The 21,252-nt window shown below is 52.7% G+C and overlaps 1 protein-coding gene across 1 annotated transcript; it reads left to right on the top strand.

Annotated features, from left to right (window-relative positions):
* Nucleotides 1-1,642: 1,642 nt before the first annotated feature.
* ABHD8 (abhydrolase domain containing 8) lies at nt 1,643-21,216 on the top strand. Its single transcript, XM_032796744.2, has 5 exons — nt 1,643-1,971; nt 16,184-16,931; nt 19,025-19,195; nt 19,714-19,930; nt 20,995-21,216. Exons 2-5 carry the CDS (start codon nt 16,192-16,194, stop codon nt 21,145-21,147), a joined length of 1,281 nt encoding a protein of 426 aa, XP_032652635.1. The 5' UTR covers nt 1,643-1,971; nt 16,184-16,191; the 3' UTR covers nt 21,148-21,216.
* The last annotated feature ends 36 nt before the right edge of the window (nt 21,217-21,252 follow it).

The following is a 21,252-nucleotide window of genomic DNA, read 5'->3' as shown; positions in this document are numbered from 1 at the left end:
CATGGCTCTTCCTTCAAGTTAATGGGAACCAGCAGCAGAGTTGTTAGAGCTCTCTCTCTCGCTGGACTTGATCTTGCACTATTCAGGTCAGTGGGGAAAGGATCAGGCCCTGTTCCAATTTAGCTCTGGGTGCCCAGGAAAGGGGGTAATTTAATAATAACACGGAGAAGTCAGAAAAATGACAATTTCAGAATTGCATCTACTTGCCTCACAAATCTATCTCCTGTGTGTATCAGTCATATCTGCTGATATTAGCAACGTGTTACCAACACCTATGATGCATTTTATCTGGATCAGAATTACTAGGTTTGCAGCACTGGTAGTTAGAAAAAGCATTGGTTTACTTGTAAACGGAGCACGTTTGATCTGAAGTCCTTGAGACAAAATAAATCATTAACTTCAGTTAGAAAATGTAATTCATAGCAAGCCGTGGATCCATCGGTGGAGCAGAAATTGTTTCCATGCTACTGATTACTGGATGGAAAAATAATCAGTTCCACACTTTCAGTTACTTTATATCACAGGTAATTGATTATTCATTATTGCTCTTTGATTTTGGATGCCTTAAATGTCATGTCCATATAAGAAAAACGTTTCTATAGCCATAGTGGACACCATGATAATATGCTAAGTGCAGTACAAACTGGTGGGAGAACCAGCTTGCAGATATAAAGGGGCCAGCATCTTCCCCCCACTCCCCAAAATCTAATCCAGACACTCCCTTTAAAATAATAATACTTTACAAACAATCTCCTCAAGGCACCTTATAAACTGAATTAATTCTCCAATCATTCCTGAATAGGTGAATATAATTATCCTAATTTTACAGAGCAGGGAAACTGAGGCAAAAAAAGGCCAAGTGACTCACCCAAGGTCACACAATGAGTCGGCAGCAGTCAGGAGTAGAACCCAGGAATCCTGGCTCCTGGTTCCCTGGTCTGACTGTCAAAGAAAAGGCCTTGTTTTCAGAACATTCCTTTACATTGGTGAAGGCAAAGATAGCTGACTTGTCAGAAGAGTTTGCATTTTGTATATTGCCAACCTCAGGCATTCAAAACAAATGAGTCTGCCCCCCTCCATCCCCCAAACTCATAAAATTTAAAAAAATAATTGTAGGGTCTTTTTATTTGCTTTTAGTGTCATATTCTTCAGGGGGTCATGTTTTCAAACTTTTCTGCACAAACAATGAGGGCCAGAAATTTACTTTTGTTTTGACATGAAAGCTGAGATTCTCACGTAATCACGTGAATCCAAGAGCTACCGCTTTACAAAAAGCACCAAATATTTGCGATGAAATCGTGAGCGTTGGCAACACTCATAAAACCATATGAATGAATTGGAACAATCTTGGCAGTAATGTGTTTTCAGGAGATTAAGGGCCAAATTGTCACAAACAGCCAGATTCCTTAGAGTTGTCAAGAGACACTGCCCTCGTGCAACTGAAAAAGAGATCCTGGCTCCCAGCTTCAGCACTGGTGCACTTTCCACCCCCATGCCAGGCCTTGGCCCTTTTTCTCTCCCAAGCTCTCCATAGGCTGTAAGTTGGGTGATTGGTTTGCTTCAATTGGTAAGGTTTCCTGTCTGTCATCGTGAAACTCCTCCTCGATGGGCGGGATTTAGGGGGCTTCCTATGGCTACAGAATACAAGGGCAAATAGCTCCCCCAAATCCCCCAGAGCCAGGCTATGGTGTTTTCCTCCCCACTGTGGCTCGTGGAAAGAAGATGGGAGGAGAGATTCCATTTTAAAGCAGATGATTTTAGCTGAAGGGAAGGCTCCATCCTTCTTACTGCACATGCAACCAGCCAAACGTGTAATCAGAGCAGCTCAAAAGCTGAGCATCCTGCCAGCGCTAGCTCCTTGCACTGGCGGCTGCTGACTTTGGCTTTTCTCCTTCCCCCCTTTTTGCTTTCTTCAAGATTAATCCTTTTATTTGCAATCTCAACCGCTGACAATTCTTGTCAATAAATGAGGTGAGCATGATGTTCCGTCTCTCTCTATTTGTACAGGGGCCTGAACGTACAGCTGAAATTTGGGTCAGGCACAGGGGAAAGGGGGAGGGAGGTATTCTCCACGGCCAGCAAAATGGCCAAAAGACCCACTCGGAAGCTTAAGATCAAAGGGGATTTGAGAGGCGTTAAATCGGATCGCGGGGAAATAGGGGAAGGCAGTAGCTGTCCGAGTGATGCCAGGTTGTTTGCACATAAGTAGCTGTATTAGCCATGCATGCTTAGGCAGGGAAAAAAGCTACCCACCAGCAAAACTTAGGTGCATGCATCTCCTGTTGTGATGCAATTGCAGTAAATTATCGTTGGCTCTGAGCAAGGCACCACTGTTGCTGTGCTTTGCAGATCTGCTTGGATTTTTGGTTTGGGAAAGAGGCAGAGAGGGCATCTTAATGTATTGATTTGGACTTGTTTTGGGGTTTTTTATCCTTCCTCCTCCAACTGGTTCGCTACTTTCTGTCGTTCAGGGCTGTGGTATTTGCTGCTTCAGGAACTGCAGCTGGGTTATTTTGCGGCTGTGCATTTTGTGTGTGTGTGGTGGGGGGAGAACAAGGGGGAAGGGTGAAACATCAGGATATCTCTGGAAGAGATGAGGGAGTGAACTGACCACTAAATCCAGGAAGGGTCAGATACTGGTTGTTTCGTTGTGCATTGCATGATCTTCTGTGTTTCTCAAGGTCTGACTTCCTAGGGAGAGAGACTTGTGTGGCAGCTAGCTAGCCATGGCTCCCAACCTGCTTGGCATGTTACAGAGGTTTTTGTTTTAGTGTGATGCCATTTCTCTTCTGAACATAATTTATCTGCATTGTCATTCTGTGGGGTCCAAAGCAAAGTCCTGCCACTGGCTATGGGACTTCCCCGCTCCCCACTTCTTACAAGGATGCCGCATATTTTAATTGCATCCCTGTGCAAGAGGGCTGGAACAATTTGTATAGTGGGGGTGCTGAGAGCCATTGAATCAAACTGTAAACCCTGTATATAATGGAATCCACTTCAAGCCAGGGGGTGCAGCAGCCCCCCTAGTTCCAGGACCTATGTCCCTGTTTATGCTGAGAATTTCACCTTTCAGGGCTTGGTGGGAACTGCAAGCTGATCTGAATCTCTTGGGATCCCATTTCTATTGCTTGCAAAATCCACCCAAATACTTCCCAGGATCCTAATAAATCAGCTATTGATACAATCGGCATATAACAGGGGTTCTCAAACTGGGGGTCAGGACCCCTCAGGGGGTCGCAAGGTTATTATCTGAGGAGTTGCGAGCTGTCAGCCTCCACCCCAAACGCCACTTTGCCTCCAGCATTTATAATAGTGTGAAATATATTTTAAAGTGTTTTTAATTTATTACGGAGATCGCACTCAGAGGCTTGCTATGTGAAAAGGGTCACCAGGACAAAAGTTTGAGAACCACTAGTATACAAGAAGCCAGGCACAAAGTAAAAAAATACAGATGACAGCCTCCTCGATACAAAATGTTTCCTCCTTCCCCAGTGGGAACATTGCTTAAAAGGCACTGAGATGGCTCACTAAAAATTAGTGGTGCAAACGATTAGCTCCTGTATGCTCATTAGCGATCCTGGTTTAATTGTCATTACATTTGAATGTTTTCTCTGTACCTCAGTTTTTTCCACTTGGGGGGGCAGGAAGAGGGTGTGAGGGGAGGGAGAATAACAATATTTGCGTGTTCCTTGGGGTATTGTTTAGCGCCATTCATATTTGTGATTCTTGGATGGAAGGGACGAGAGATGACCAAATTATTGTTGCAATTAGAATCCCAGCTTTGGCACGTCTAATGTCACTCTCCATTTCCAGGGCACTTTACAAATATTAAGTCCCCTAACTCCCCTGCAAATATTACTCCCAATGTGGGAAACTAAAGCACGAAGAAGGTATGCGAGTTTCCCCAAGGTCACGTTGCAGGTCAGTGGCAAAACCAGGAGAAGAACCCAGATCTCCTGGCTTCCAGGTTCCTGTTCTAACCATTAGACATGCTCGCCAGTGAATAATACTCTTGGTTCATCTGTTGGGGGTCAAATGCTCCTCTTGACTTCTGTGAGCAAAGATGAGCCAAAAGCTAAGGATGCAGAAGGGCTGTGAAAGGACATTTCCATCCCCCTTCCACCCTTTGGCCTGTGGATTCTGCGCTGGGGACAGGACAGGGGAAAACGCTTTCCATCAGCAGCAATGCTAGCTGGATATGAAAGCTGACCTGCTGGCATGCTCATTTATACTAGTTCCCCCACTGCTGGGAGCAAGCCTTCCAAAGAGGCAGGATGGGCAATCACGGTTGGGGGGGGCAGTGCTGCGGTGGCTGTCCAGAGTAGCCAGGAGGCAGTTCTGGGGATCCCCTCCTCTGCTGTGAGCAGGCAAACCCAGATCCCTGATGGAATGATCAGTCAGGAACCTTGCGATCTTGGCCTGGAGCAGCCCGCATCGGGGATGGTTTTGTCCTTGGTCTTCAGTTGTTTTCTGTTCCCTGCATAGTAGGTGTTGATGGTGGTTGTTAGCCTAGCACCTCTCTGGGGGGTGGGTATGGTATAAGTGTTGCTGCGACATACCGACCCCATGTACTGTGAGCCTTGCACGCATGTGTTAACTGGATCCATTTTTCTTGCCCTCCAGCCCGCCCTTTGCATCTTGGCCCTCTTTTTCTCTGACTGTGATGTTTTGTCATCACGTTATATAAAATTCAAGGCGTTTCAGCTCAAAGTAGGTCAGTAAGTTGTTTTTCCTCGGCCTGCCTGTTCTGCCAGGCACGAACATCCTGGAAGTCGGGGAGGAAGACAAGGAGAAGAGAAGTCAGGGGGCTCTGCAGTGATTCAAATGCAGAAGGCCCAAGAGCTGAGCTCGGAGACCAAGCCTGGGCTTGGAGAGCAGACAAGACTGTCTGTTTCTATCGCAGGACTAGCCATCAGCATTATGGTGGTCCAGGGCATCTCTCTACTGCAGAATCAGGGCTCATTTTCCCAGGGGAAGCTGTGGTGGTGGCAGGGAAGATGCTTATAACAATGTTTTTGTCTCATCTATACAAGCGAGATCAAATGCTGTAACACCGCCATCTGGGGGCTACCATGCGGTAACCCCATCCCCAAGACTGTTGCTTCTGCAATCTGGATGAGCCCTTAGTGACCTGTGAGTGCTGAATTGATACCGTCTTGACTTCTGGAGGTCGTGTGGTAGCATTTCTGTCGAGAGTCTTAATGAAAAGGGTTTCAGTGGGAGGGAGCCAGAGGCCCCTGCAGTGGCTTGAAGCAGAGGATTCCAACCCTGCTCCCATCCCTTCTCTGTGATGTTTCACCTGAGCCTGTCCCAGGCGGGTTATGCAGGGGGCAGAGATGCAGAGAAAAGGGGGCTTATATAACGCTCTTTGCGCCTGACTTACTGTTGTGACTGGCATTATGTAACTAGTGCTCAGTTCTTTGTGCTGGGGATGGCAGATGAATGTACCCAGGGCTTGTTGCCATGGTTACCAGCATCTTTACAAAGTTCTGTACAGTCCATATGGTTTCGTTTTCAATCTTTTCATCCTCTGGAGAGAAGAGGCCTGGATTTTTGGCTGTCCTTGAGGAAGGCAGAGTTCTCTGGTGGTTGGAGCAGGGGAGTGGGAGGTGGGAGACTTGGGGACAGTTCCCAGCCCTGCCACTGACTCGCTGGGTGATTTTTCCCACCCGAGTGGAGTGCTCTGAGATCCGCAGCTGAATGGCTCATATAAATGCCGTATTTATCTGCCACGCTTGCTTGGTGGCTTTTCCTCAGCTTCCATGAATTCCTTTACCGAGCAAGGGCTGTCACCCCTTGAAATGTGAGCACCAGGCTAATCATCAGGAAGGGGTTTGGAAGGAATCCCCTGCCCTGTCCTGTAGGAGGGCAGAGGAGGGTGTTGATTTGAGCAGCAGGCCGGCGCTGGAGGCAGCTTGCTAGGCTCCCAGTAACCTTCCCTGCTGGGTATATAAGAGCAGAGGTGTCTCAGCTGAAGAAGCTTCAGAGGAAACAGCCCGGTATTGTTCAGAGAGGGCCTGCCTCCCTTCTGAAATATCCTTTTCCTCCAGTTCTATGGTTGATTGTGCAGTTAACTCTTTCTCCCCCAAAGCAGTGTTTCCCCCTAAAAGAGGTGGTGTGTGGTGGGATAATGGCTCTAAGATGCTGTCAGTAGGTTAGGTCAGTAACAGGCTGGGGAGTGGGGAGGGTTCCTTCTATGCTGCAGCATTGTTCAAAGTTCACAGTGTGGAAAGAACGTCCCAGTACCGACATGTGATTGCTTGGGCTCTGTCACCGAAAGGTGCTTCATCATTCTGTACATCTGTTTTTGCCTGATCTATATTTTTCTCCTTCAGCCTCTCTCTGCCTGGTCAACAAACACCCCTGATCTGTGCCTAGTGTAGGGAGGGGGGCAGGGAGGAATTAAATGGGGAGCAGGGGTTTGAGAATCAATCCATGGCCTAAGCCAAAGAAGCATTTATCAGCTTCCCTTATCCTTAAGGACCTAGGTTCTGATCCTTCCCATTGACTTCAGTGGGCTCTGAATCAGGCCTCTAGTTCTGCTGGCCTCAGGTACTTAAGCAGTGTCATTGCTGCCAATGGTGATATCTGGCTTCTAATCTGAAGTGCAAGCAACCTTCCTGCTGCAGGATTTGGGCTAGCACCACCGAGAAGGCCCATGAGCCACGTGGGGACAGGTAGCAACTGTGAGAAGGCTGGAGAGCTGTTGTGTGTGTCTGTAGTCAAGAGGTGAGAAGAGGCAGGAGAATTTGCTTCTCCAGTGAATCTCTCTCCAGCCAGCAGAGTCAGGGCTGCCCAGGTGGGGGGCAATTTGCTCCAGGCCCTGGGCCCCATAGGAGCCCCCACGAGAATATAGTATTCTATAGTATTGCAACTTTTTTTTATGGAAGGGGCCCCTGAAATTGCTTTGCTGCAGCCTCCCTGAATCCTCTGGGCAGCCCTGAGCAGAGTCCCTGCCTGAGACATGGTGATGGAAAGTTTCCAAGGAAATCAGGTCTGGAAATGAGCGAGATGGGCTAATTGAGTTTATCCTGGTAAATGAATCAAATTCTAGCAGATCAGCCAGAAATCCTATTATGTTCACTAGCCTATTACCCATACGGAGATCATTTAATACCTTGTGTTATTGAGGGCATATCCTGGGAAAATGACCTTTCTAGTGAGATATGAGGTGAGCGTTGGCGCCTAGGAGTTCAGATGACTGGCTGTCAGGACTCCTGGATTCTATTCCTGGCTCTGCCATTGACTCCCTCTGTGACCTTCGACAAGTCACATCTCTCTGCACCTCAGTTTCCCCATTTGTAAAATGGAGGATGATGCCTTGCTTACAAGGGTGATGTGCAACTTAAGCATGCAACTTAAAGTATGTAAATGGAAGATTCTGCAAAGGGGAAAGGATGGTGGAGGCATCTTCCAGGGAGATATCTGAGACTGACTCCATCGCTCATGGGCCCTGGCTCTATTAGGGAAATCTAAGCAAAGATTGCACACCATGGTTACCACTGCTTCAGCCCCACTGGCACCAGCAACATTGGGAACCCTAATAGGAACACTCCTGCACTGTATCGTGTAGCCCACCTCTGGCTACACTGGTCTTCCCACCATTTCAGTAGGGTATGTGCAGTGCAAGAGGGAGAGAATCTAGGAAAGAGGCTAGTGCAGAGAAAGCTGAGGGGGTCTCCTTCCAGACCATGATTCCCTGCACTGCACCCGGCTTCCTTCCGTTCTGCCTTTTCATATCGCAGTCCAGCCTCATTGGAGGCTGAGTTTAGCTGACTCTTGGCTTTGCAGCTGTGCTAATTTGCCGGTTGTCAGGGCTGATGGCTGAGCGCTGTCCCACGCTGAGCACTGCCAGGTGGGAGTCAGGCACCCAGCACAATGGGAAGAATTAGGGAGAAAATCTTCCAAGGGCTGTCTCAGCAGGTTGTGAAATAGACAAGCCCTGCCTTGGTTTCTGTCATCCTGTTTTCACTCTGATGTGTGGGGAGGGATTTGGAAGCCTTTGGATGATTTGGTTCCTGGGGTTTTCAGTAGAGGTCCCTCTCAGTCGTGATTAGAGCCCACTGGCAATATTGGGAGAAGGCGAGCAGGACGGAGTGCCCTACCCCTGAATCTGCTGAGCAGGTCAGCCCCATGGGAGTGAGCACGTGTCCCTGTAGTGAACTGCTGAAAACTCCCATTTCTACCACCCCTTGTATTTATTTCTTCTCTGCAGCTGATGTAATAGCCATGTTATTCGTTCAGCATGTGTCACCCGTGGTTAGAGCAGCGAGCTGGCAGGCAGGATTCCTGTGACCTGGTCTCACTTTTCTTCCTGACTCACTATTAAAATCTGTGCCTCAGTTTCCCTAGCTGTACTATGGGGTAGTAGAGACCTCTTGGGAGGTGGCAGGTGAGTAAAGTTGCATTCATGAATGTCTGCAAAGTCCTCTGAGATCCATGTATGAAAGGAACTAGAGAAGCAACAGCATGATTCGTCTGGACAGGCTCAGTGATCAATAATCACAGCTCCCAGGAGATCAGATTCAGCAGGGGCTGGGAGCATTGGGAAGGGACGATTTCTGTCTGTAACCCAATAACAGCCGTAGGGAATCTGGCATCCTGGGGGCCTGGATCAGGTGAGCCAGGGTGGTGCAGAGACCTGTTGAAGGGAGGGATGGGTAAGACTGAGCACTGCCCTCTGTGCATTGGGAGCAAGTCAGAGACAAGGATCAGCGCTCCTTTCCTCTGGAGGAAGTCTGGGTCTTGCTCAGCCTGATGGTCACAGCTTCTCCTTGCTTTGCAGGTGAACTGAAGAGAGTGGGGGTTGGCGCATACACACGAGTGCAACTTTGCAAAAATCTGCTTGCCTGGGAGAGAAAAGTTTTTTGACGGGCAAGGGAGACCTCCCAAGCTTTCCTGATCCATCTTCCTGGGCAGGTAAAATGGTCCAGATGGTTCCTTCCCCTCCTGCCCCCCCGTGGAGGAGCTGCGGACACCATCTTGGCCATGGGGAAGACAGTGTCAGCATGAGGGCAGCAAATGTGTGTGTGTGACTAAGCGGCGGGATCCATGCAGCAGTGGAAGGAGCAGCCTTGCAAAAGCGTTTAAGAAATCAGCTCAGCCTGTGAAAAGTGGGTTTCTTCAGCCGCAGCAAATGCAGGCAGAAAGGAGATGCTGTATCCGTTTAGCTGCTCCGCTCCCGCTGCAGCCTCTCCGTTAGTATTTGCTTAGAGCCGCAGTCCTGTGCTGCCAGAGCAAAGGCCTTATTAACTTCCTTCTGATGGCATTTGGGCTTGAGAGGAAGGAAAAGAGGATCACTGAGAGATGAATAACATACGGACACTGCAAAGAGGGATGGGGGAGAGGGGGAAGGAAGGGGGGAAATCGACAGCCAGACTGAGGGTGGCAGGAGCACTTGTAGCAGTTAGAGCGGCGGGCTTGGAGTCAGGACTTTGGGGTTATAGTCCTGGCTCTGCTGCTGAATCACCATGTGACCTATGGGGCAAGTCACTTCCCCATCTCATGCCTCAGTTTCCCTGTCTGTAATACTGGGGCGATAATACCCTACTTACAGGAGTGTTGTGAAAATTCAAGTGTGTAAATGGCTTTGAGAGCCTCACAGGGAGAAGAGGAAAGGGCAGAATGAGAGGGATTTATTTGGGGTCGGGGGAGGTATATGTTCTATAGGGGCAGTCCAGAAATCTCTGTTTCCCCAGTGACCCCCTGAGGAGCCTAGGCAAACTCTCTTCAAAGTGACTCTGGTACTGATGGGCCTCTTCTGTCTCCCATCCAGGCTACTAAGCCTGCAGCCCGCTGAACCAAAGGGGTGAGTGAGGATTTAGCCAAGTGAGGGCTGGGCTGGAAGCCCCATTCGTGCTGGGAGCCAAAGGCAGAAGGAGGCAGTCGGTCTCCGCTGTGCCAGGGGAAAGAGAGGCCAGTCTGTGAGATCTGCTGTGCTCATTCAGAGGGCTCCTTTAATTAAAAGGCAGTTAAGCTAATTATTGTCTGTATTCAGAACAAACCAACAGACCCAGAGGTGCATGAGAACAGGGTTTGAACCATTAACCCTTTGGGCTCAGTGCTGCCTGGTGACCACAGCCTGTCTACCCTCAGAGCAGGGTCAGCATGGGCAGTGGCAGAGTTAGCTTCTCTCAGGCAGGGCCCTCTGTCCTGCCCTTTCTGAGGTAGGTGGGGAGTTCAGGTCCCATTCAGCCCTTGACTCCTGGCCAAGGGGCTTGTTGCCATTTAATTTCCATAACAAAGCCCAGATTTGGAGCTGTGGCCAGTCCTTCCTGGCCCCCTGGGGTAGTCTCATTTCCCCCATGCCCACATTGCCCTGTAGCAGCTTCCTTGCAGCACTGTTGCAGGGGCGAGGGTGGACATTGCAATCCCATTGTGCCCTGGAGCAAGTGCTCAGACAATACCTTACCGCTGTCTCCACTGCTCAGAAGCTCAGACGCCGTCCTCTGCTCTGACAGGGCCCCAGGCCTGTGCCAGGCAAGACATTTGATGCAAATTGTCAGTTTAACTCTTCTAATGGGGCCTTGATCACCAGCCCATATCTGGCACCAATTTGCCCGTCTTCCAAAGCAGGCCAATACTACCTGCAGCACTGCGGAGCAAAGTGTCTCCTGCTCATCATAAAGGCAGTAAGTGCCATGTCATGGCAAGGTGTGTCCTTTCCCAACAAGCGAAGGTGTATACGCACCTCCCTTTGCCTTTGGTCAGAGAAGGAAAGAGGGTCCCATTCCTCATCGTCCTGCAGCTGAGTGCAGCAAGCGACCATCTCTGGTTAGACGGGCGCTATTGCACCTGCTTTGCACGGGTGACACAAGTGCCGTTGAATCGGGCACATTGTACCTCGTATAATCTTTGCAGGATATAATTCAGGAATTAAGGAACACGTACACACTTGTGCTATGTATTATGGACCTTGGCATGTGGTGTGCACGTGTGTTTGTATCAGGCACAAGCTAAAATATGGTAAAACTCTATCTGCGGCCCCACGGTTTTATTATTTGGATTGTAGTCCCGCCAGGGGGCAGGGTGTGTGTGTTTCAGCCAGTGTCTGGGCTCCATTGTGTTGGGCATGGTACCAGTAAGTCAGTTCCTGACCAATGGGGACTTCACAATCCAGGCTAATGGCATGATGTCAGCTATTCAGGAGGAAGTTGTGGTGAGACCCACATGTCGAGTCCTGTTGGTACATTTCACTGTCCAGATTGTTACATGGCATATGTGTGGGGTTTCCACTTTCTGAGCCTTCATGTCAGAACTCGGAGAGAACTGAATTGTAGCTACTTATCCCAAAAGGAAGAAGGGAATTGACAGGAAACTCCCCTTGCATAAACCCTCTGACTTTGCTAAGGGAACTGGTGCTCAGATGGGCTGCATGAAGTAAACAGGCTGCCCCTGTGGTGAGAAATCCCCAGGACTGGTCACTTGTGCTGGGCAAAACCACTTCCTGGGACTAGCTACTGATACTGAGCTGGCATCTGGCCCATCTAGTCTGTTCCGCTCAGAGCTTCTGGACTGGGACTGAGGGGGAAGGTTACTTCTGATGGATGAAAGTTTTATTCTCCAGCAAGTGCATTTGGATGTTCTTTGTCGGAGCCCCTGTGGCGTGGGGGATGGCTGATACAGTCTGGATGGTGGACGGGGTGCTGGGGTGGTCTGTAATGCAATGCCAAGGCCATTATGGGCAGCAAAGCACAGGATCCAACATGTAAAAAGTTTTGGATCTCTTCCCCTGAGCTGATAGTCACCCCCTGCTCCTCTCCTCCCTTCCAGTCAAAGGCCTCCCAGTGCCTTACAAAGATGAACCAGTGTAGCCTCACCAGTCCCTGCTGGGAGGCAGGGCTGGGTCGTTATCTTCAGCTTGGTTAAACTGGCTGTGGGAGACTGCAGATGGGTCTAGAACCCAGGAGTCTTGAGGCAGAATCCCTTGCTTTGCCCTCCAGCTCCCGTTCCTCACCCAAAGCTGAGAACAGAACTCAGGAGTCCTGACTTCAACCCCCAGGTCCAACCGCAAGACCCCCTGTCCCCCAGGATTTATTTTGACTGCACTAATTCCTTCTCCTGCTGTCTGTGAACAAAGCTCTTGTCATCCTGCCGGCGGGTGGGTTTGAAGTGCGTTGGTGAGTGAAGTGGCCAGCTCCTGACAGCCTGGCTGGAATTTATACGCTTAATTCCCTGCTGGAGGCATACGCTTCCCTCCCTCCATTCTGCAGGGATTTGCTGGCTGGCTGGCAGTAAGTGCAGACATTAGTTCCTGGCGGAGGGAGCTCTCTGAACAAGCCAGCCCTCTCTGCACAGAAATGGATCCAGCTGTGCTGTCCTGCCCTAACAGCCCATCAGCATCAATAATTCACTGCACCAGCCTGGGCGTGCTAAAGAAGAAATGCACTTCAACCTGCCCAGTGGGAGGGGGAATCTCCCCAACCCCCCTGCAGAGACTGCGTCCTACAGGCTGCCTGACCCTGGACTAGTTTGGCTCCTGCAGGGGGGGGTCAGGACCCGACACAGATACCGGCTGTGGATCCTTTGGTAGCATCTGCTGTGTTTACCTGGGCCCTGGGACCTCTCTCTGCGGGGATGGTGGGTCTCTGTGCTCTGCCAGTCAGTCACTTCTGACCCAGGTTACGTTCCCAGGATCCCCTCTGGAACTGCTCTTGGCATTCAGATTACAGATGAACTTGGGTAATGGACGAGCTCTTCATCTCGCCCTCTGGGCTTCTGCCACCTGTTGCCATGTGCATGGACCAGCATCCCTCCACACGCACCAAACACCCATCCGTAAGCCAGTGCATCCAGCAGCAGCAGCAGTTCAGTCCCTGGTCTTCAGTGTTGGGTTTTGTTTCTCCAAATCCAACAGTTTGACATAAATCCAACAGCTAAACCCTGTCCTGTTCTCCACAGGGGCTGGCCTGGCTCTCTCCCCACTGGCTGCTTGTTAGCCAAGGACCAGGTGACCTGAATCTTATCACCTGATCCTCAGACTATTCATCTGGGAGGCAGCTAATTAGTCACAGGTGGGGTGCAACCCAAGCCCCCTCAAAGGGCCATCCCACTGTATGACACCAGCCCCCTAATCCTCCTTCCAACAGTGATGATCCTTTGACCTACTGTTTTCTCTGGAGGGCTAAACATTAGAGTGGGTGTCAGGAACTCCCAGCTTCTGATCCCTGCTTTGCCCTTGGGCAAGTTCCTACCACCTCTCTGGACCTGTTTCCCCATCAATAACAGGGATAATGACCCTGGCCCACCTCCTAGGGTGGCAGGTTGTGGGACTTGAGAACATGGCTAGTATGAGCTCATTGCACTGAGGGCGGTTAGACGGGCGCTATTGCACTAATTTCAGATCTCCAAGCATATGGGATGAAACTGACCCCTGTGCAGAAGAGCCAGGTATCACTTAAAACCCATAAGGCCTCTGTTCCTCTTCAGTCCAGAGTGACTTAGATGGGAGCTTGTCTTTGCTGTCTCCCTGCCCTGGTGTGAATTTCCCCCCAGTGCACAATCTAGCATCCCAGTGTCGCAGCAGATAGGAGCTACTTTCCCGTGTATCCATCTTTCTGGTGCCAAAATGCCCCCCCCCCCCCCCCAGCCCATAGCAACAAAACTCCAGCAAGAGTCCACCCAAACAAGAGTTTTCCACCCCACTTGAGATCTTCGTCAATCCAATCCCAGCCCCCCCTGGCCAAAGCCTCTCTGGGGAGCAGTGACTCGGGCTTCCCACCTGGAGTCTCAAGGTTGCAGGAACCCTCCTCTCCAACCAGCTCTCAGCTGGGCTTTCCTCCTTTTCAGTCCCATGGCCCAGGCAGGTGTAGCAGGGTGGGGCTGACTGAAAAGGGCTGGCAGGTTGCCATGTCACACACCAGCAATGCCCAAATGGCCCCTGCTCCAGAGAGGTCACAGGCTAAGACAGGCCCCATCCCATCGCTGGTTTGGGATGGTGAAGGCAGACATCGTAGCTTGGTCTGGGTCCTCTCACTGGGGGTGGCCCAGACTAGGATGGTCTCTCACTAATCTGTATCCTCAGCTGGGCCTTCAAGTTCTAAGGTCTGGTCCTTGGGGTGAGGCTGGGATGCCACCTGCCCCCTGAGGAAGAGGAGCCATAATTACAGCTCCCGCAAACTGTCCTTCTACATGGTTTGGTTTATGGAACGGCTGTAATTAAACCCTCCAACCACAACCTGAGGACTTCAGTAACTCAGACACAGGTTAGAGGTTTGTTCCAGGAGTGGGTGGGTGAGATTCTGTGGCCTGCGTTGTGCAGGAAGTCAGACTAGATGATCATAATGGTCCCTTCTGACTTTAAAGTCTATGAGTACTCCGTTCCCTGTAATTTCAAGCTCCCAATATTTGTACTGGTGGTTTTGACTGGAGATGCGTTATTCAGACCATTCAAATCTAGATGTGTTGGTGGTGGTAGCTGCCTTTCCTTAGCGGCTAACCCGGGGCCAGAATTCAGATGTAGATTTTTTTTAATGTGCTCTTCTTCGGGAGTTTCTTTGTTGGCAAAAATCAAAGAATCTGATTTAAACGATTCCCTGACAGTTTGAGCTGACTCAGAGCTGAGCGGGGTTAGCAAAGGTGTGTGTGTTACTAGGGTGGAGGAGAGGAGGTGTCTGTGGAGGGATAGGAGGGTGATTCGTCAGAAGCAGCAATGGAACTGTGTGTCACAAAAACCATTTACCTTCTCCTTCCTGTCTGGCTCTGCGAGCAGGTTCCTTTCCCAGCCCGCATTCCAAACTCATCCCTTCCTGGGATTTGGCTTTAGCAGTAACCTAAATTCCAGCTCAGGCCTTCCCTTCAGGCTTGGCTACACCTGTTGGTCCTCCCTCAGGCTTGCTCAGCCCACCCCCTAGATCCTCGCTCTCTTTCTTTCTGTCCAGAACCCACTTAACCCTTTCTCAGCAGAATCGGTCCCTCCTCAGAGGGTGGGGATGTTTCAGGTTTAAACTGCCAGCTGGGCACAGACTGGTCTGTGGTCTCAGGTAAGTCCCTTCTCTGTGCCAGTGACCGTAATAATCTTCCTCTGCTCTCATGTTTGTTGTAAATTCTGATTAATGAGTGTGTCTGTAAAGTGTTTTGGGGTGTGTGGGCGCTAGGCAAGAGCAGAGGAGTAGTATTAGCGTGTGTGTGTGTGTGGTGTCCTAGATGCGTTTCTCCTCTAGGGCCTGTCTCTGCCAGTGTGGGTGGCTGCGAGATGCCAGGGATTGTTGCTGTCCAGACGCGGGTTTAGGGCCACTTGAGTTTCTCTCTGGCCAGGCTGGCTGTGCGTCACACCCGACTTGCTTAATCACAGTTGCTAGCAATGGAAGGGACTTATCCACAGCCACTCAGCAAGTCAGGCCCAGGAGTCCTGACGAAAGGGGACTAGATACATCCAAGTGTATTTCTCAGTCGCCTGTAAAGCATGTGTCTGATGACCTGGGCAGCAGGAAGGCTGCAGCAGTGAAGGGGGGGCTGTTACTGTGCTTTGTGAGTCAGAACACCGGGGTTCTGTTTTTGACACTGTTCACGGGACTTGAATCTCCTCTGACTTTCACTGAGGTGACTTTGCTGGTGCTCCAGTAGCACGAGGAGAGACTTGGGCTGCGTCTCGTCGCCAGTGCCTCATCTGGGCATTTGCAGTGTCTCTGCCAGGGGGCATCTGTGCTAACACTCTGCACATAACATCTCCAGAGCACGTTGCCCAGAGCCAGCGGGCCCCATTCTGAGCTCATTTTCCCGGGGCGACTCCGCTGGCTCAACTTGCTGCTGATTCACACCAGTGTAAGTAAGAGCAGAATCAGGCCCCCTGGGGCTACATTGGGGATTTCTCTCTTCTGATTTCGCGCGAGGGTGACACAGAGCTCTGGCTGCAGTGGCCTGATTCCCCGCTGCTTGCACTTGGGGGTGTGTGAAGTGCTACAAAGCCCAACGGCAGCATGTCCCACTCCCTCTGCACGGCGAGGACACACAGTGCAGGGCAGAGAAGAACCAGACTCAGTCATGTCCTGCTCCCACTGGGCTGCTTGGCTCTCCCTACCTGAGACAGGCCAGATCCACAGCTGCTGTCAGTGGAGCAGTGCCAATTCACGCCCCGCTGCAGCTCTGGCCTGGGACGGGAGCCCCAGGGACGTGGATGGGTTCAGTGGGAATCGGTCTCCTTGCTAACAGCTCTCCTTCTGGCCTGTCTTTTGCCCCTTCCCAGGAAGCATCATGCTGACCAGTATCGCCGATGGAATCATGTGTTGCCTGATGGGCAAGACAACCAACGCAGTGGGGCCCGTAGACAGCGTTGAGTCCAGCGACGGCTACAGCTTCCTGGAGGTGAAGCCTGGGAGAGTCCTGCGGGTGAAACATGCCCTGCCCACCCGCTGGCCCGAGGAGGGGCCCAAGGAGGGGCCCGAGCGTGGCATGGTGCACTGTAAGCGCAAGATCACCCTCTACCGCAACGGGCAGCTGGTGATCGAGAACCTGGGCGATGCTATCCGCTCCGAGCTCCTGCACTGCCAGAATGGCCCTGTGGAGCCCCAAAGCACCATGGAACTGGAGCTCTCAGATGTTGCCGGCAATGCCTCCACCCAGGGCACTGCTGCCAACCCAGGCTCCGGCACCCAGCAAGCTCCAGTGCCCGGCAGGCGCCGGAAGCGCAAGCCCAAGAAGGTTGTCAACATCAACTGCAAGAAGCAGATCAGCAGCTGCAAGGGGACGCAGAATGACGTGGTGCTGTTCTTCATCCACGGCGTGGGCGGCTCCCTGGACATCTGGAAGGAGCAGCTGGACTTCTTCAGCAAGCTGGGCTACGAGGTGGTGGCTCCGGACCTGGCCGGCCATGGCTCTAGCTCCGCCCCACAGATCGCGGCCGCCTACACCTTCTACGCCCTGGCCGAGGACATGAGGGCCGTCTTCAAGCGCTATGCAAAGAAGAGGAACATCCTGATAGGCCACTCGTATGGGTAAGGCATCGGCGGGTGGCAGAGAGGCTGGCACGGCGGGTGCCCAGGAGGGGAGAGATTGGGGCAGGTAACTCCCAACCCCAGCATAGTCTTCCCTAGTGAATGGGTCTGTCAACACACCGGGTGGGTCAGGACTCACTGCTGAAAGAAAGATGATAGGACTAGAGGTCTTTCAATTCCAAATTGGTCCATCCGGTCTCATGGCCCACCCACCAAGCTGGATCACACCGCTGGGCCACTCCTGGACTAGCCCTTTGGAAGTCCCCCATGCAGCTGGCCCATTGTCCCGTCAAGGAAACTAGCAGCTCAGGTTGCAGCTGCATGGATTGTGCAAGGCCAGAGGAAGCAGTCATGCAACTAGACCTCTGTGGCTCTGATTGGTAGGGTAGCTTTGTGGCCTGTCTCTTCAATGAGAGCGTCTCCCCAGCGGGCTCCTTGTCTGTGTCCCTGTGGGGGGTGGCTGGGTTAGCCTCCTTCCTGCTCCCTTGATTATTATTTTGTATTTGGTTCTTATATCTGAGAGGAAATCCTGCAAACCCAGCAGCAGCTGCAGCAAAGCCCAGTGCATCTCCTGCTGCCTCTTGTCAACTGGTGCACGATCCCTACCCCCCTGCAGATTCAGTCTGCAGCCCCAGATCACAGGTCCTACACATGCGCTCTGGGGGCTGTGCCGTGCTGGCTGGCTAGTGTCAGCTCTGCTCCCTCTTTTCACTGCTGCCCGGGGAGCAGAAGGAGCCTGCGCAGGCTCCCCACAGCACGTGCTTCACACGCAGGGGAGGTCGCTTTCCATGGCACTTCCTGTCCTTGGCCTCTCTGCTGAGAGCTCCGATGGACGGATGAGAGGGTTGGATAGGGGCCGGTGGGGTGGATGTCCTGTGCTGCAGGCACCTGAGCTGAGACCAGCCACCTCATCGCACAAAGGGCTTGTGACTGACCTGATCTGGATTTGAAGTGGGAAACTGCACCTGAACTTTGCTGTAGCGCGTTCCCACCCCCCTGGCCTGTCCAGCTTCGATCCTGCCCCAGGGGCTCCCAGCCACTCACTTGCAGTCCCAGTGCTCCTGAACTGGGCAGCTCATCCCGCCAGCTCTTGCTTTTCAGGCAGGGACCAACATGCATCATCTACCACTGTCTAAACTAGGGTGACCAGATGTCCCAATTTTATAGGGACGGTCCTGATATTTGGGCCTTTTTCCTATATAGGTGCCAATTACCTGCCACCCCCGTCCCAATTTTCCACACTTGCTCTCTGGTCACCCACTAGTCTAAACTAAGGCCTGGAAACCTCATTTCCCTTATGATCAGCACCATCTCCCCTCCTCTCCGCTCTCTAATGCTGGAAGCCAGGCAGCACATCTGTGACCTCCAGGGAGGCTGCCGCAGGGGCAGTGACTGCTCACAAGCAGCGCCGATGACCTGTCCTGCCAGGGAGAGGGGGCCCTATAAATAGCAGTAAGTCTAAGAAAGTCAATTAGGTAGGAGTTAAGCAGTGCAAAGAGCAGGGCGGGAGCAGGCCCTTGCTGCGGCCCCCCGAGGTATTTAATGGCGTGGGCAGGACTAGAGGAGACGGAACCTGGCTCCGAGCCGGGGAGTGAAAGGAGATTAGGTTTGAAAGGCAGCTGCAGAACATGAAGGGATCTTGGCTCTGAACTAGATCAGAGGTGAAACACGCCCCCCACCCCTGCTGCCACCCGGGTCCTTGTGTGATGGACACTCTCATCCGTGCTGTCTGATGATTGATGTGCAGTGCAGCGAGGATCAGGCACTCGTTAGAGGCCAGCCCTGGCCCAGCTCTGGAGCGTCGCTGTGATTCAGACCCCAGTAATTATGGAGCAGAGACGGCCTAGCAGCTCCCCAGGGAAGGTTGAGTTCAGGTGTGGGACTAAACTGATCAGCTCCCTCCCGCCCTGGGGCTCAGAATGTGTCCCAGGCAAAGGAAATGGTACAAGCTGGAGCAAAGATATTGGGGTTCCTCGGCTCTGGGTCAGCCCACGTTTCCAGTAGGGCTGGATTAGCAGGGGAGGACTAAGGGCGAGTGGCAGAGCAGTGTCTGGGGAGCCCAGTCGGCGAAATGTCCCATCTCCTCCTTGCAGGGTTTCCTTCTGCACCTTCCTAGCCCACGAGTACCCGGACCTGGTCCACAAGGTGATCATGATCAACGGGGGTGGCCCCACTGCGCTGGAGCCCAGCCTGTGCTCCATTTTCAACATGCCAACCTGCATCCTTCATTGCCTGTCCCCCTGCCTGGCCTGGAGCTTCCTCAAGTGAGTTGCCAACTCTTCTACAGCTGTTGCTGGAGCAGATCAACCGTGGGGAGGGAGAGGTTTGCAGAGGGGTATGAAAAGCTGCCCCCACCTCTGCCCGGTAGGATGGGCCCCGGCAAGGGCAGAGGCGGCACTGGGGAGGTGCCAGGACAAGGCCAGGGGCAGCCACATCTGGCAGCAGCTCCCCACATCTGCTCACCCCCACCCCAGCTTCACCTATTGTCCCGCTGAGCATGGCATCTGAAGGGGCTAGGATGTCCCCAAGACAGGGGCCCGCCCGGCCTCTCGCAGCTCCAAGAAGGACAGAGACGTGCAGGGGGAGATCCTCTGGGCTCTGCCATTACCCAGACACAGGCAGTCTGTCTGCCCAGCAGGCAAACGGCAGCTCTCCCTCCCCAGCCCATCGCCCGGGCTCACTCCCTGCGCCAGCTCTCTGTGCTATTGCAGACCCAGCTGGGCTCCCCCTGACCTGGGCCATGCTGTTAACTCTGCCCTGCTCTCTGTCGTGTGCCCGGTAGGGCTGGCTTCGCTCGCCAGGGTGCCAAAGAGAAGCAGCTGCTCAAGGAAGGCAACGCCTTCAACGTCTCCTCCTTCGTCCTGCGGGCCATGATGAGTGGCCAGTACTGGCCGGAGGGCGACGAGGTCTATCACGCCGAGCTCACCGTGCCGGTGCTGCTGGTGCACGGCATGCATGACAAGTTTGTGCCAGTGGAGGAGGATCAGCGGATGGCCGAGGTACGGTACCGGCAGCCAGCCCTGCATGGGCTGAGGAGCACAGCATGAGTTAGAAGTGATGGGATTTGCTACGTGGCATCAGGTCATTGGTCTGTGTAGTCAGCATCCCCCGTCTTGCAGTGCTGGACCAGCCCAGTGGGGTTGTATCGCCTAGTTTTCTCTGCCTCTCCCCTGCTACCCCCAGCGAGCCCCCTCCCTGCTGTACTGACTCAGGTTGGGACTTGGAGTGGGCTGGAAGCAACACATCCCGCAGGTGCAATGTCCCCTGACCCCACCGGCACTCATTAGACCAATCTAGCTGTTGGAGCCATTGGATGAAACGTGGTTCTGATTTGTATATGCAAATACAACATCCTTCCCTTGAACTCCCCTGGCTGCCATGGCGAAGGGGCAGAGTAGGGGTCCAGCTAGATGCAGTCCTTGGGGCAGAGGCACCCCATGTGGACAGTGATGTGCAACACATGCTGGTCAGCTTGGGCATGGACTCCCACCCACTGTCTGCCCCCCTTCCCTGTCCCAATCAGAGAGGGCATGGTGGGCTCAGGGCACCTCTCTCTGGCTCCTGTGCTGCCAGCCAGTGGCCCAGGAGAGCAGTCACCTCCCTGGAGGTCACCCTGTTCCCCGAGGTTAGCTGGAGCATGAGCGATGGCTGACGCCTGCCAGTGCATGAACAGACAGCCAGAGCCCTTCAGCTGCCCTTGCCCGGCGTTATCTCCTCTTCCTCTGGGGACAAGCAGCATGGAACGTGTTGCTGGCAGGGGCGGGGCGGCTCTCGCGGCAGCTTGCGTCTCAATGAGATAAGACCAGAGCTGGGTGCCAGGACTAAAGCTGGGGAGGGAATCAGTCCATGCCCATTGAGGCTGACCTCAGCCCAGGGTTCTGCCCTTGAGTCTGACCACTCCAGCCTTCCTCCTTGCAGCATCAGGGGTTCAGCCCTGGTATCTGCCCTCCCCACCCCTGCTAGTGTCCAGCTGTGTGGGAGGGGGAGTTGCTGGCTAGGAGCCTGACTGTACCAGTTTCCATAAGCTCTGATGGTCGTCCTGGGCCATGTCCTCTATTCCCAGATCCTGCTGCTCGCGTTCTTGAAGGTGATTGACGAGGGCAGTCACATGGTGATGATGGAGTGTCCGGAGACAGTGAACACCCTGCTCCACGAGTTCCTCCTGTGGGAGCCCGAGACGCCCGTCGGGGAAGGGCGAGAAGTGGAGAAGAAATAAGCCAGGCAGCGAGTGGTGACCCGGCTGCGGTGCTGCTTTGGCGGGAGGGACTTTTCGACATGGAGAGAGATGGGGGTCTGAGTGCCGGAGCAGAGGGGTTGGTGG

The sequence above is a fragment of the Chelonoidis abingdonii genome, chromosome 11 (assembly GCF_003597395.2).
Source record: "Chelonoidis abingdonii isolate Lonesome George chromosome 11, CheloAbing_2.0, whole genome shotgun sequence".
NCBI lineage: Eukaryota > Metazoa > Chordata > Testudines > Testudinidae > Chelonoidis > Chelonoidis abingdonii.
Note: the sequence above shows the minus strand (reverse complement) of the source record. Positions and strands in the feature narration are given on the sequence as shown.

What these genes read in the sequence shown, in the direction of transcription:
- ABHD8 (XM_032796744.2), top strand. Translation starts at nt 16,192, where the DNA reads ATGCTGACCAGTATCGCCGATGGAATCATGTGTTGCCTGATGGGCAAG. An exon ending in CTGATAGGCCACTCGTATGG is followed by an intron (nt 16,932 to 19,024) that starts GTAAGGCATCGG and finishes TCCTCCTTGCAG; the next exon opens with GGTTTCCTTCTGCACCTTCC. An exon ending in CTGGCCTGGAGCTTCCTCAA is followed by an intron (nt 19,196 to 19,713) that starts GTGAGTTGCCAA and finishes TGTGCCCGGTAG; the next exon opens with GGCTGGCTTCGCTCGCCAGG.